The following is a 16,613-nucleotide window of genomic DNA, read 5'->3' as shown; positions in this document are numbered from 1 at the left end:
CGCATGTTCTCAGAAACAGCAGCTGCCCAATCCAGATGTTCAAATCAATTTTCTGTCCACTGTCCCCCAGGTCACGCACTCCCTCCTCTCTCTGTGCAGTGTTTGTGGAGTACATAGTTACAAAAGAATCTGCATCTGAATACATATTTTTGACTTTACTCCCCAATTCCTAGATGTTCACATGCCTGCATGTGGAGGGTCAAACTAGCCAGAGTGTTTAGGATTCTGCTGGAAGACCTAGGATTATTACTAACAGCAGAGAGGGGAAAAAATTATTTTTACCTGACAACCCAAAGTGGAATATACAGAATCGACCCTGTAATTGATCCTTAGCAACCCTACAGTAAAAGGATAAATAAACCAACCTTCTGGAATAGAAACATGGCTCCTGACTTTGCTGACTCAGTAGAAAGAACTCACCGACTCCCCACTACCCTGACCAGTTGATTCCTGATCCGGCTGACACAGATGTGATCTTCCGAGGAAAAGCCTGATCCAACCACAGAAGACAATGAATTCATCATTGAGCGAGGGTGTGAATTCCCTCAGGACAGGAACCACATGATGCCTCCTTGCTTCCCCCAGCGCCTAGCAGAGGGCTGGGCACACCACAGGTGCCCAAAACACACCACACCTACCCTCTCCATCTTCCCACCCAAGCACTTGCCCAGAGCCAAGGGCCCCAGCTGTCTGCTCTGGCTGGTTAGTTGTGTTTCAGCATGATGAAGGAGGAGGGCGCAACTGAGTGCATCCGCTCGTACTTTTGGGCGGACACACGATGCTCACGCAGGCGACACACTCCGGATGTCAAGACCGGGCCGGGGCTACTTGTATGTGCTTGCCTGTGAGCAGGTCAAGCCTCCCTATGTTTTATATTATTTTTTTTAAAGATTTTATTTCTTTATTTGGCAGTCAGCAATCACAAGTAGGCAGAGAGGCAGGCAGAGAGAGAGGGGAAAGCAGGCTCCCGGCTGAGCAGAGAGCCGGATGTGGGGCTCGATGCGGGGCTCGATCCCAGGACCCCGGGATCATGACCCGAGCCGAAGGCAGAGGCTTTAACCCACTGAGCCACCCAGGCGCCCCAAGTCTCCCTATGTTTTAAAACTAAGATGAAGGGAACCACTTAATTTTGGGCTTACTTGTCCCTTTACAAACCCTTTGTGCTTCCTAAGAGAAAAGACACCTCATGGCATTCATTCCCTTCCATTATGTTCTACACTGATTAGCTCATGAGCTATTATTTTTATTCTGATTGGCATAAAGTAGTACCATTTTTAGTAGCATTATTTTTAAGGAAGTACCATTACTTTTTTGTAGTAAGCTCCATGGCCAATGTGGGGCTGAACTCACAACCCGGAAATCAAGAGCTGCGCGCTCTGCGGACTGAGCCAGCCGGGCTCCTCTATCTTATTTCATATGTATTTATTGATCATCTATTTCTCGCTCCTGGAATGCAAGCTTCTCCATGATGCCCCAGTCCCTAGGCTCTCAATGAATATTTGTGGAGTGAATGAGTATGTCCTTCATGGCTCTAACCTCAGCATCTACCACAGTGAACAAAACAGATACTCACAAATCACATAGCAAAGTGTGTATGAGCTTCTGTCAGCGGGTCTCAAAGCAAGGTGTGCGAACCCCTTTAAAACAATCGCCCTCCTCAGAGCCAAGCTGAAATCAGTCCTCAAACAGCTCTCCCCTGGGTGAGACTCTAAAATTAACTTCCTATTTCTTTTCCAGTTTGAGGAATCAAGATACGGGCCTCTTCTCCATCCCACCCCTGCCCCAGCAGACTCCATGGTGACAAGAGAGTACAGTGGGTGTCATCAAACCTGGAGCCAGAATTCGAATCTTGGCAGCTTCACTTCCTTATCGTGAGACTTGGCAAGTTCATTGACATTTAGACGCCTCAGTTTCCTTAACTGTAGAATAGCGAGGAAAAAAATGGTAACACCCACCTCAAGTGTTATAATGAAGAATAAATTAGGGGTGCCTGGGTGGTTCAGTGGGTTAAGCCTCTGCCTTTGGCTCAGGTCATGATCTCAGGGTCCTGGGATCAAGCCCCGCATCAGGCTCCCTGCTGAGCAGAGTTTACCCCCACCCCTCGCCCTGCCTGCCTCTCTGCCTACTTGAGATCTCTCTCTCTCTGTCAAATAAATAAATAAATAAATAAAGTCTTAAAAAAAAAAAAAAAAGAACAGATTACCTAATATATGTAAAACTCTTAGAGGAGTACCTGGCAGCAAGTCTCCAATTATTATTATTAATCCTCCCTGGCTGATCGACAACTCGTTTCTTTTAATGGAGTTGAGAGAGGGAGTGGAGAGAACAGAGGAGCATGTAAGAATTCTGTGAGTCAAAGATGGAACATGCATAAAATATAGATTCAGTGTAACTGATCACGAACTCAAACCTTCTGCCCAAAACATTCAAGTAGCAAATTTTGTTCAAGAATAGAACCATATACTTAAATCTAAGCTCCAGTTATCATGTTTAATTGTCCTCACCTGAAACGAAGTAGTATGTGCTTGTTCTTTTCAGTGGCTCTAGGCTCCGTGCAGCACTTTCCAATGGAGACTTCCATGACAATAGGAACGTTCTCTCATCTGCACTGTCCAATACGATGGCCACTAGCAACACATGGCTCTTGAAGGTTTGCAATGTGGCCAACACCACTAAGGAAATGAATTTTTAATTTCATTGAATACTGGTTATTTTTAAAAATTTAAATAGCCACCTGTGGCTAGTGGCTACCCTACTGAGTATGCAAGCCCCTGGCCTTGGCTCTTCCTTGCTCTCCAGCTCCACACTCGGCTCCCCTCCCTCCCTCCAGCAGTCAACACTCAAAAGGCTGGACTGCTGTTTCACACTTCCATGCCTATGCAGATGCTGCCCTCTTGGCCTCAAAAGCCCTTTCCTCACCATCCACCTCCCGACTTCATAAAAACTGTGTTCAGATTTCACTTCCTCCGGACAACTGTCCCCAACCCCCTCCTGGCTTCTGTCACCCCACTGCCAACACCGTCCTTCACTGCCTGCTCCGCGCTTCTCTGCATCTGTTTGTGCTGCTCTCATCACCCCATAGCGGACACGTATTCCCCGTGACCCCAACAGACTGGGGGTATTTTAAGGACCAGGTCTTTCTTATTCATCGCCAAGTTCTTGTGATGTGTGCCCATCACGTAATAGATGTACAGTACCTAACTGCTGAGCACAGGATCCTATCACTATCACTATCACCTATCACTATATGTGACGCTTTGTTAAAATACACCTCAGTATACCGACAACCACTCCCTGATTATAAAGATCAAATTCTCTTATAAGGCCGATTTTCAAATAGTAAAAAAAAGTTTATTTAGAGCCTCAACTGAAGGTCTCTTTATTTTAAGCCACAGCAGTATAACATTTCAGAACAAATCAAAGAATATAAATGTTCCCTGGAACAAAATCCTACCTGTAGCTGCTGCTCCTAAGGGTCTGAAAGTCTCTTGGATTTCAGAAACTGATCCTGTCATGGATCTGTCCCCCTCCACCACCACCACGCTTGCAGTGACTTAGTAGAGAGAACTGACATGGGTGGAAAGCAAGAAGGCAAGAGGACTCGATTATGGACACAGTCATATGGGTGATCTGTCCTTGCTACACCCTCAACCCAATCCTACCTCTAAGAAGCAAATCATCAAAATCTTATCTAATATGAAAAATAATGATTGTGGGTGATACGTGTCTATTCAGTAAAATACACTATCCAAAAAAAAAGTATTGTTTCCCTTATTCCTTAGCAAAACTTCTGGGCTCAAAAAAACTTCCTTATTAAATTATGTAGCATCTGCTGCACTATTAATCTGCCCTGGGAGCCACCCTGGTTCATTTTTTTTTCCATCACAATTTTCTAACTAATCCTTTATTTGGATTCCCACACAAGTGTTCCTACAATTAGAATAAGCTTTTGATGGATACAATTCCGTGAACCTTATTTGTATGAGATATTTCTCAAGGACCAAAATTACATTCTGGTGAATGTGTTTTACAAATGCTTTTCTTTCCTGCCCTTCAGGAACTTACGTTCAATAAGACAAACAAATAAATACACAGTAACCAGAAATGCGTATTTTTTGGCACAATCATGGCAGCAGGCATTGAAGAAATGGATTTCAGAGAGAACATGCATCCAAAGGACTTCATCTTCAGATCAGATATAGATTTGACTTTTGTTTTCTTATTAATTATGTGGTTTTGTTTTATTTTAAAATGTACAAATAGCACTTTCTAATGTAATGAACATTGATTAGCAAATGATTGAGTTATGGGACTGTACAATCATTTAGATAAATCTCTAGTTTTCCCATAATACTGACAGATTTTACACAGTCTTTTCTCTGGTTTCCCTTTCCCCTTACCCAACATGTATCTCCCAGAATTTGAATCTAAGATGTTTCCCTGAAAGACAAAGGACTAACAAATCTTTTGAGGCTACTAATGAATACTACGAGATAAGTATCTTTCCCTAAGTTGCCTGCCTTAAATTGAAATACAGGGATATCAATTTCTTTTTTTTACTTCCTTCCTAAATCTGCCAATCTAGGAAGAACGCTGATTAAGTCCAGAAATGATGTTCTATGTTACTGGAATTGCTTGTGAATTCTACTAATATAAGATGCACTTATTTCCAAAATATGTCTCTTGTTGCTTAGAGGAGAAGATCTAGCTTTCACAGATTATGTTTTGAGGTTAAAAATGAAGATAGTGACCTTAAGTCCCCCAGGATTTGTAACGCTGACATACCATCTATCTCAATAATACCTAACAAGAATGTCAAACGGACAGAAACTGCCGTGGTAAGCGGCTGTTTGCAGCTGACAGTGATTGCTGTATTTTGGGTGATGGGGAAGAGCGTCTCCATTAGTTCAAGTGAAATACAAGGTTCTGCCAACACTGGGTATCAGTGTATTCAATCCCCCTGCTGAGCCGTGTCCATTTTCTGTTGCTGCAATTAACAATCAGTCGATACAAAGTCAAAATGTTGTACACTCTTCCCCTATCCTTTTCCCTGTCTCTGTTTCCAGCTTCACCGGAAGAACATGTCACTATGGTAACGAACATCTCTGGTGCACAGACCACCAAGTCAACCCTTCTAGCCAGATTGCCAGGCAAAGCAACATGGAATCAAAGCCCTCAATGGAACCACTAGAAGGCAGGGATTCCACCCCCCTTTTTCTGAGTGGAGTGAACCAATGCCAGACAGCAGGATACCCAACCCATCTTGTTGCAAGAGACACTTAAGAAAGGAAATGCAAGAATGTCCTTCAGCAAGTCCTACCACTGTTTATCAGTCTTTATTAACATGAATTCTTCCTCTCAGTTCAGCTACTTCCTACCATGTCAATTTTAATGAATGCAGAGAACAAGAAAGGACAGAACACTTCATGAATCTGTGAATCTGAACACTGTTACAGTCACCCACTGTCAGAAACAATTCTGTTTTCTCTTGCTTTCCTACTTCCAAATCCAAACCAAGTTACTCTCTTCTGGAATGCTCTAATATCCTGCACATCTTTACAAAGTTGTAGAGCTCCAAATGGGTCACCCTGCTCTAACATCAGCCTAACCATGAAGCAGTTGTGATGTTTGTAGTAACAACACACTCACAAAGGAATGAGCTAAAATCCCTAGTCATTCCACAGAAGATGCAAAACAAAATGAAGATGGATTCTCCTTCTGGACTTAGCTCACCTACATCTGACTAACCACCGAGACCATACCCACTGCTTGTCATTCCTAAACAATTGACTTTTTTTTTTTTCAAATTAACTATTTTTTTTCTGATCAATTTCAACATTTTTCTAAATCAAAGGACATCAGTTCTCACAAATAATATTTTAAAACAGCAGCAAACCTGCATTATAATATTAAGGGACAGTAAGAAGTGGTTTTTATCTGGGCCTCAAAGACTTTGCAGATAACAACATCATTTTCACCCTGGTTTCACCACTGAATAGTTGAAGAGACTGAAACACAGCAGGGGGGAGGGGGCAGCACAAGACCCAGAAAATCGCACCATATGCAACTACCATGGAAGAAAACACTTTCCCTTCTCCAGAGCAATATTAATGTATGTCCAAACAGTATTTCAGTGGATTAACAGAACAGGGTAGTCCCCAAAGTATAAATCAGCCAAGATCTTACAAACTGCATCAGACGAGGAGACTTTTTTAAAATTATGTGATCACACTCAAGTATCTGAGAAATTTTCATCATTAGCAAATGCAGTCTGTTTTCTGTTTTGTAATACTTTACATATTTTTGTTACAAATCTTCTGAACATGGTCATTTTTTTTCCTCTTAAGTGCCCACTTTGGTGTTACCTGAGAAACTACTTTTTATGTGTTTATTAGGCCCTGTTAAAATTTGATCCACACAAGTCACTTTTGTCAACCACCTCCCCAGAAGGAGGATTCAAGGATCATGGTATGATGCTCTTGGTCCCCAGGCCTGCAGCTGCAGTGGGGCCGGGGCTGTGATTGACTATGTTTATGGGACTAATGCCTGCACGGTGCACCGTACAGTCTAGCACTTAGCAAATAAATGTCTGTGGCGTGAGTAAGGCCTTCTCGGTGAGATGCTTCCCCTGAATCAGTTCAACATCCAAAACCAAGATTAAAACTAGGAGGCTGTCTGCCTGACACATCATTCTCCAATTTGGGGGCTTCCTCTGCAAACAACACAACATGAGGGATTCCCTCCGTTCTGAGACTGATGAAGCATTAGGCCCGGATTAAAATCCCTGGCCCACGATATCCCACGGGAACCCCAGCGGACCAACGCAAGACCAGAGGCCGGCCGGAGAGAAGTAAGCCTCCATAACCAGCTACCGGGAGGCAACTTCTGACCACTCCGAGGCTCAGCGGGGCCTGGATAACCTGAGCTCCTGGAAGCAGGAGGCCCGGGAGACTGTGGCCAGGCGAAGGGAGAGTGTGACCGGGCCTAGGAGGCGCCGGGCTTTCCGCAGCGCCACGCCTCACGCCTCGCGCCTCGCGCTTACCTTTCCGAATAAGGGCTGCGATCTCGGGGTCGAAGCCCTGCCGGTGGCACTTCCTCCAAAGGCCCATGTTGGTGGAGTTGTACTGCCGGCTGCACTCGTCCACCGGGCTCATGGCGAAGAGCTGCCGGCGGTTCCGAGCCCGGAGGAGTTTGCCCTCCCAGCGGTCCAGACGCGAGCGGCTCGCCCGGAGCGGCAAGTTGTTGTTGTTGTTGTAAATGAAGCCGGGGTCGACCCGGCGAGTGTTGAAGGCCTTGCACCTGTCCCTGTGCTTCCTGGCGTCCGTCTCGTACCAGTGGTCCGAGCAGATGGCCACGGCCAGCATGCCGAGGGCGCAGAGCGCTAGCGAGAGGCCCGTATAGAGCAGTAACCTTCCGGCAGCCATGCCTCCGCTTGGCGGCTACACCATGGGCATGATCCGCCGCAGCCTCGCCTTCCCTCCGCGCGCCCGGAACAAAGCGGCGAGCGGCCGAGCCAAGGGGGAGGGGGACCAGAGGGGGACTCGCGCGGCGGCGCCCCCTCGCCCCCGCCTGCCGGTGCGCGGCCCGGGGACTGCAGGGATGGGGGCGAGCAGCCTAAAAAGTTCTGATCCGGGGAGGCTCGGGCGGGCTCCTGGGCATCCTCCGGGGCAGGTGCAGCCTCGGGCGGCGGCGAGCGGACAAGACTGCCTCCCGCCCCCTCCCTGCCCCGCAGGAAGCGACTGCTCCGAACCCGCCGCGTCGGCGCGCAGCCGGGCTTCGGGAGCCGCTGCCCTGGGGCCAGAAACTAAACTCCAATTGCCCTCGGCTGCCGTGGGGCTGCCGGGCTTTCTTTGTGCAGGGTAGCGACGGGACCCACTCGCCTGGCTTTATCTTGGGGTGAGGGGGTGGAGGCTATCACGAGGAGCTGCGGGACGACCGGATGAACCCCAGCACCCGCAAGGCGGCCGGCCAGCGAAGGAAACCTCCAGATGCCAGGGCCGGCTGTCCTGAGTCCCGCCTGGGTCTCCCACTCAGCGACTCTCCCCCTTCTGGTCTGCAAGCGAAGAAATGTTCTTCCTCTCTGGGTTTGGTCTTTTTAAAATCTCCGTCCTCTGGTCACCAGCAGGTCCCTTGTTCTGCCGGGCCAGCGCGCTGTGCTCAAAGGCGGGCAGCCCGTGGGCACACGGTCGCTGCCGACCTCTCCGCGCGGGCTCCCGGGTCGTCTGCGTCTGGCCTCGCCATTCAGGAGGCCCCTCGGGCCGACGGGGCGGTCACTCGGACGACGTTACCGGACGAGCCTTGGCCCGGGACTAGGGTCGACTGGGCGGCAGCTGGCGGGTGCGAGGGGCTGTCTGCGCAGAGGAGGGTGCACCCGGCAGGACGCACGGCGCGGGGCGCGCGGAGCTCCGCTCGCGGTGCCTTCAACACCATGGACAGGTCGCGCGATCGGGGCTCACCGCCAGCTGGGCAGCCAGTCCCCGGGCGTCATGGCGATCTCCCCAGCGCCCTCTTCTTCCTGAGTATCCACCCGACAGGTTCCAGACCCGCCTCTCCCGCGACGCCTCTGCCTCACTTCATCTGGCTCCCAAGTAGCCCCGGGAATGTGCTGCCCAGGTGCAAAGAAAATGCTGCAGGCACGGAGGAAAACAGCGGCCCCGGCCCTTCAAAACAATCCGCCCCCTTCTCCCGCCACCCGAGCCCGGCACTGTAGCTGTCTGCTCTACCCAACTGGGGTCAGCCGCTCTCAGACTGCACCATTTTCTTCGCAGCCCACCCAGGAGCCGAGGCGCTGGCTCACTCGGCAGCGTGCAGAGAATCCCGTCCCGGTCTCGGCGTCCCACGATCAGGCTCCTGGCGCGCGGTGCCCGCCGAGGTGAATGGGGCGAGGGTGGGGGAGGGAGGCTGGGTCGCTGAGCTTCCCCTCCCTGCCTCCTCCTCTAGCCGCGGCGGCTCCGGGGCCTCGCGGGCCCTGCCAATGCTGGGGAGCGAGAGCCCAGGCTGCGCCCGGGGTGCTCGGGAAATCGCAACGCCCGGCTGCGAGCGCCGGAGGAAGCCGCCGCCGCGCTCGCTCGCTCAGGCGCCGGGCGCTGCAGCCTTGGCTAAAACCCACAGACGAGAACACGGAGCGCGCAGCCAAAAGCTAGTGATGTCATCCGTGCAACGTGAGCCTCATCTCTTATTTTTCTAGCATCCTTAAAGATAAACTGCACCATTTCCCAGGCACGAAATGTCTAAGCCTTAGTCTTTGACCAGGCAAGTCAATGGTGTCTAGATAGGTATGTACCCAACCACATCCATATTTATGCACATATACATATATGTGGTATGTAGCATGTTTACACGCATTATTATAAATTTAAGGATGTTGCCTCCATCTCCTATTTATCTCTTTTCAGTGGTGGAAAATTCCCTCAAATCGACCGTAGTTCTTTAAAGACTGCTTATTGCGGAGTCGGCATCCAGAGGGGCTGAGGAAGTTCCCTGGGTCCCCAGTTTTGGTCGCCGGTGTCTTGGATCACATCTGATCTTTGTTTTCCCCCAGAAAGCTACAGGCGCTACCTTGCTAGCTACAGGCGTTTCCCCCTGGGGCCCAGCGCGTCGGCGGGGTTGCTACGGCCAACCCCAGTCTAGCCCCACGCCAGCGCCAGACACCCCGACACACACCCACCTCCACCTGCCTCTACCTCCCTCACTCCCCAGCGGGAAAGGGAAAAAAAAGGAAATTGATTTATCCTTTCAAGGCCGGAGAAAGAGAATGTTGGGGGGGGGCGCTTAATGGATATTTTGAAAACGCCCGGGGGCTCGCTCTTTGAGAAGGGGAGGTGGGGTTATATGAACCGGCGCCGCATCTGTCCTCATCTGGGTGGCGGCTGGATTTAGGCTCAGCAGGGGCTCTGGGAGGCAGTGAGGCACCCCAGACCTTCAGCGGGTGGGCCGCAAGCGAGCCCTACTTCATCCCAGAAATGCCCCCCCCGCAACCTCCCGGCTCACGTGAGACAGCGCCGCAAAGGCTGGGAGCCTCCCTCCCAGGTTGAAAACCTGGGGTTTTCTCTCTAATGCTCTCCCCTCATTTGCACCCGCACTCCAAAGCCGGGGGCCCGCACTGCGGGGGAAAGAGCTACCCCGGGCGGAAAGAGGGTCCGGCACCCTGCTTTGCACAACTAGGCCTGCGAGCCAGAAAGAGCGCACCTCCACCATATTCTTTTTGTCTTTTTTCATCCTCCCTGCAGTTTGAAAATCTGGAACGAGGCGTTTCAGTGCCATCTAGTGGGGGGAGGGGCGTGCCTCGCTTTCCGTCCCTGGATGCGAAAATGGGATTTGCTGAAAGGAATAGCAGAGCCTGAGGATGTCCGCTAGGTTCTTGGGTGCCCGGCTAGTGAAGAGGCTGTGGGCATGTGCCGTTTGCCAGCGCCTGGTCCCCTGGGTTCCCTAGGATGGCGAGGTGGAGCCAAGGGACTTGGCCACAGTGCCTTCTCACCTTCCTTTCTACCCTCCTCCCACTGCTTCCCTCTCTCCCCAACCGTGAAAATGTGGCAACAAGAGCAAACACTTTGCACATGCAGACCATATCTGAAATTTCTGGAGCTATTTTATTCTGTAAAGCTCAGAGCACTTTTAGGCTAAAAGGATGTCTGTGTTTGACTACAGGGAGGAGGCAGAAAGGTGAAATGATACCTACAAGGTCACTTGGCAAGTTAGGGCACACCCAGCATTAGAGCCTCTGCCTCCTGATTCCCAGCTCTGCCCTTCCCTGAGAGCCAGCTGCTGGAGGGGCCTGGGAGATTCCTAGAAGCCCAGACAGTTACCCACTTGGCAATGAAGGAACCTTTTCAACGTATCCCTGTCTTCCCTCTTCCATTATTTCATCCCTTCTTCCTTTTTAGCCTTTTTTTTCTGGGCCTGTGCCTTAGGCCTGCTTCCAAGGATGTGCCTTGCCCCTCCTCCCATGGTCCTCCTCTGCAGTCCTGTGACTCCTTAATCTAACAGTCAAGTAACCAATAAAAAGAAAAAAAAATTAAAAACACTATCACACGGTCAGTCATGTTTTTCACATGAAAGTTCTAATAATCCTATGTAAAGTTCTAATAATCCTACTCTCTCTTCTAGGATCTCTTCCACAACTCATCCCTTCTGAATGCTACCCTAGGATCTTGCTCCAAAATGACATTAAAATCATTGGTTTGCAGTTTCTGAAATCCACATTTTTGAAATTTGGAATTTCATTTGCTCACACACAACCTCCCCTACTTTCTCTCTAATTGATGTTCACATTCTCCAAGCTTTCTCCAAGGCCAACAACAAAGATGCAGAGATATCATTAAAAGTTCTCTCTGGGGGGCGCCTGGGTGGCTCAGTGGGTTGAGGCCTCTGCCTTCGGCTCGGGTCATGGTCCCAGGGTCCTGGGATGGAGCCCCGCATCGCATCGGGCTCTCTGCTCAGCAGGGAGCCTGCTTCCTCCTCTCTCTCTTTGACTTCCTCTCTGCCTACTTGTAATCTCTGTCTGTCAAATAAATAAATGAAATCCTTAAAAAAAAAAAAAAAAGTTCTCTCTATTTCCTGGGGCATAGTTCACCCAGAGCAAATACATGCTTTCCTACAATCTCTTCACCTACTGGGAACTGTCTTCAGATAGCATATTTGTTCTACTTTACAACCTACCTTTAGTTGGAAATCACTCTCCTTGACATTGTCTATTAGAAGCAAAATAAAAATTGATGAGGTGTGTTTTCTCTTTGCCATCTATCAACATGCCATCATTTGCTCAGAGAAAAGCCCCCCTATGTATTCTTATTCCTGTTTTCCTAACTAATGTTGCACAACTGGGACATTAATCGAAACCCAAGAGTTATCTTCTACTTTAGGCCTCCTGACTGTCCCCTAAGTGTAATGTGCTGGTATTTATGATTCTTTCTACATCTCAACTCATCACAGAGCCACACTGGTTTTTTAGGGACTCTCCTTCTTTCCTTCCTCATTAGGGTCATCAGAGCATTATCATCTCACCCCTGCGCATCCAACTCCTCTCCTCGCTTTATTTTCTTCTTCTACCACACCATCAGGTTAATCCTCTGTTATTCTACAGTTATCCTTTACCAAGAATTCTGCAGTAATTTCATCTTGCCTGTAGTTTAAAGCTTAAACTCTTTACCCCCTTACAAGGTTTCACAAAGGCTTCAGGCCGTTTTCCAAAGCTGACCATCACACTCCCTTAGACACACCCTCTGTTCTAAGCAGGCAGCCCTCTAAACATGTTTTGAAAAGCCCCCACATTGGCATCATTCCTCTTGTCTGTAAAATACCTAACTGCTCTGCTTCTTAAAGTTCTTATAATTACAGGTGCCATGTATCAGTAGGTCAAATAAATATCACTTGATCATCTCACTAGAAGCTGAAAAGAGAACCAATTAAAGCCAACAAACATTCTTGATATTTAAAACCTCTTCCTAAACTAGGAATGGTTTATAAAGAATAAGATCATCTCCTGCATAAAGAACTATTCCGAACTAGTAGGAATAAAACAAATAACATGATAGAAAAATAATCAAAGGTCATAAAGAGAAAATTTACAGAAGAAAAAATTCAAATGGAAAATTAACATATGAGAAAAAAGAACATTCAACCTCACTAGTAACCAGAGAATACAATTTTTTTAAATACTTCTTTTTTGCCCATCAGATGGAAAAATTTTTTTACTTGTCTGTTAATGTCAAGCGTTGGCCAGGGCATAAGGAATATAAGTGCTCTCGTGCACTGCTGGTAGGAGCATAACAGATAGAGCCACTCTGGAGGGCAGTGTGGAGTAGCTGTTAAGATGAAAACGACATTTGTTATAACCCAGCAGATCTACTTCTAGACATCTAGCCTGGAGAAGCACGGGCACGAGGGGCAAAGAGCATCTTAGCATGCTGCCCACATCCTAGGGCTTCTGTGACAAAACACCACAAATTAGGTGTCTTAAAATGTCAGAACTTTATCATCAGACAGCTCTAGAAACTGGGAGTCCAACATCAAGGTGCTGGCAGGACCATGCTCCCTCTGAAACCTGGAGGGGAGAATACTTCCTTGCCCTCAATTATCTGCTGAAAATCCTTGACATCCCTTGCCTTATCGATGCTTCATTCCAATTTCTACCTCTGTTGTCACATGACTGTCTTTTCTCACATCTCCTTCCTCTGTCACCAAGTTTCTCTCTTCTTATAAGGACACCAGCCATATTGGATTATAAGCCTGCCCTATGCCAGCTTGACCTCATTTTAATCAATTACATTTACAATGATGCTATTTCTAAATAAAGTTGCATTTTGAGGTCATAGGCGTTAGGACTTCAACATATCTTCCCGGGGGGGAAGGGGGACACTATTCGACCCATAACTCTACCTTTCAGAAAGGTAACAAAGAAGGGAACCGGGGCACCAGGCTGGATGACTCAGTAGGTGGAGTCTGTGACTCTTGATCTCAGAGTTGTGGGTTAGGTTGGCTGCAGAGATCCCTTAAAAATAAAATCCTGGGGTGCCTGAGTGGCTCAGTCAGTTAAGTTTCCAACTCTTCATTTCTGCTCAGGTCATGATCTCAGGATGGTGAGACCTAGCCCCACACCGGGCTCCACACTGGGTATGGAGCTTGCTTAAGATTCTCTCTTCTTCTTCGCCTGCCCCTCCCGCACCAAAAAAATAATAATAAATAAATTAAATCTTCAAAAATTTTTAAAAAGAAGAGGACATAAGAAGACATATCTGTACCTACTTATCTGCGCAAAATGAAAGAGTGATGGAAGAAGCAAGAAGCCTAGCAAGCAAAGGAAGGTGATAGCAGATAGCCACTATCACCGTTAGGCTGAAGGCAGGCTTGGCCCTAACAGACAGTCCTGGGCAAACATACAAATGGAGGCCCACATCTCACTATCTGTTTACAGGTAAAATGACAAATTGTTAAATAAAAATATTCGAACCTTCTACCTTACAAACACCTTTAGGATGACAAATTTGTAAGCATCTGTAAAGTTATATTTAGGTATTAATAAGATTTGGCAAAATATCAAAGGCAACCAAATTAATTATGCTTGCTCATGTACTGATGGGCCAGCAATATACAGGTGAGTAATAAAGGCATTCATAATTCATAACTTATAATACATATTCATAAGACTTAAATTTTCTTGACTTTTATTTCAGAAAAATCACTCTATTGTTATAGTCAAGATTTTCACATATGATATGTTCTGTCGATGGTAATGCCAACTGGTTTCTTTTTCTTTGTTTTGAGAGAGAGAGAGGTGGGGAAGGGCAGAGGAAGAGGGAGAGAGAGAGAGTGGGACTCAATCTCACAACCCTGAGATCATGACCTGAACTGAAATCAAGAGTCAGTGTTTTAACCCACTGAGCCACAAAGATACCCCAATAGTTTTTTTTTAATTAATTTCAATTTAAAGGAAACTCTCTCTACTGAAGCAGTAACACTTTTTTGGAAATGTCAATAAAATTCTTAAAGCGATACTTATACTCGGACTTTTACATATTACATTCAAGCACTGTAACAATCACATAAGACAGTTATTATTAATGTAAAAAATACTATATTACTTTTATCATATAAGTCATTATCACACATATCATGATTTTCACTATCAACGTGATATCTAGATCCCTACGATATGCATTCAGTTCTTTCAAATATTCCTGTGCTAGCAAGAAAACTACCAGAAATCATAGTACATTGCTTAATTTGTTTAAACCTCTCTACAGTCAAGACCATACCTTGATCGATAATGGTTGGAAAAGAGTTACTACCAGCATAATTTGGGGATTATCTGTACTGAATCCTCTTCCTGAAAGTCAGAAAACATTTGCTTTCCTTATTCTATTTCCTTATATTTTATAAGAATATCACTTTTGGTCTCATATGCAGGTTATTTTTACTTAGAAAACCATTTTCTTTACGACTTAAAAGTATTTTTAATCCCTTAATTACACACACACACACAAATATTGTGTTTACCAAACAAAAGCATCTCACTTGTCATTTCACACTCAGCATTTTGGATTTTAAACACAATATAAACCTCTTTAAAAAAAAGTATTTTTAACCCATCTAACTGAGAAATCACCAAACTTAGATATACTTTTGTTTATATTATTAACAGTAATCAATAATTCATATCAAAAAATTATAGATAGCACAAATTGAGATAATTTTATTTCCATGAAAGACCACATTTTGCTCTGTATTTGAGGACTTTCTATTATTTCATTCCGCTTTCTTAGTACATCTTACATCCTTTCTAAATTAAATTTAATGAGTTAAGTCAGCATTTCCATTGCGTGTCTTAAGAGGCTATAAAGTCAAATTAAATGTGTTTTGTCTATGGATAGATTCAAGACATACAAATAATCTTAGAGTTTCTCCAAAGAACTTCGCGACTATCGGCTCAGTTGAGGCCATGTCTCTAGTAACACATTCACCCCAACTACCTTCTGTATGTGTTATCAAGAACGTTTCTGGATTTTAGACCAAAATCGAGGTTAGGTCTAGAAATGCACTAAGTTTAAGAGCGGTATGAATCACAAGAGCATGATGTTGTAAAACGCGCCTCCGTCACTGTGCACCACTGTTCAAAATATCTAATTCGTGTGTAACTCCAGAACATGAATTAGAACACAAAGGGAAGTGAGAAAATGGATGCCCATCATGGCTGGGAAGTGACACTTCCTTGTTCAAAAATCTATTACATGCATGCTATCTGGGAGGAAGGGTTTGACAAGTTCACTGTTTCATCTTTTCTTTGATCAAAGTGCCTCCAGCCTCAGACCCTTTCCAGGCCCCAAAGCAGTGTGTAACTCCAACATCAGCTGCAATACAGCCCACAGAACTTACAGGAATTTAGATGCAGTTGTCTTTTGTTCTGAGGACACAGGGCAAGAGGTTCAGAAAAGCATTTCCTTGGGGCCTGTACTGCATAAGCCAAGAGAGCATGTGATGAGGCTTACAAGCCAGGCTGTGCCGACTGATGCAGGATCCCAAGACCCAGGGGCAACCAGGAGTTCTCCAAGACCATTATTTGTGTGTTTATGATATGCGGGTCTGTAAGACAGGGGATCTAGGGCAGGGCCCCTCTTGCTGAGACTGAGGGCAGCCTCGCTGGAAGAATAAAAAGAAAAAAGGGTATTTCCTGAGCCTGGGTCCCAGGTTCACCCAACGGAGACTGAAACTATAGAGACATCTGTATGGCCAGAGCTGGAGCCATGAACCTCCTATGGGCTGAACCCAGATGGACATCAGCTGACACTGGGGCCTTGGAATGCGCAGCCTGCAAATCTTAGTCCCCTGCAATAGAAGGGAGCAGAGAAAGTCAAGGAACAAATCTAAGGGCATACAGGCCAGGACAGACCAGCACACAGCAGATATTCTCATCAAGTTGGGACCAAAACACATGTGCTCTCTCTACCATCACTGTTTAATATTTTGGGGGGGTCAAGAGTAGAGCAGGCAACAGAAACTAAGAGTCACAACAACTGCAAAGGGAAATGCAAAACGAATATTATATGTGGATAGTAGGACTGAAAACTCAAAAGAATAAACTAAAAGTACTCAAGAATCAATACATTCCAACATAATAG

General features: G+C 46.5%; 1 protein-coding gene across 1 annotated transcript in view; it reads right to left on the bottom strand.

The window, feature by feature from the left end:
- The window catches only part of TMEM178B (transmembrane protein 178B), a 329,044-nt gene extending 321,591 nt beyond the window's left edge, over window positions 1–7,453 (bottom strand). Inside the window, exon 1 of the mRNA XM_044246725.1 lies at window positions 7,043–7,453. Within this exon, the coding sequence (XP_044102660.1) occupies window positions 7,043–7,424 (382 nt within the window). The 5' untranslated portion in view covers window positions 7,425–7,453. The remainder of the gene's footprint in view (window positions 1–7,042) is intronic.
- Window positions 7,454–16,613: the final 9,160 nt, after the last annotated feature.

This window comes from Neovison vison, chromosome 4 (genome assembly GCF_020171115.1).
Source record: "Neovison vison isolate M4711 chromosome 4, ASM_NN_V1, whole genome shotgun sequence".
NCBI lineage: Eukaryota > Metazoa > Chordata > Mammalia > Carnivora > Mustelidae > Neogale > Neogale vison.
The sequence above is the reverse complement of the archived record's forward strand: the minus strand, read 5'-3'. Positions and strand labels throughout refer to the sequence as shown.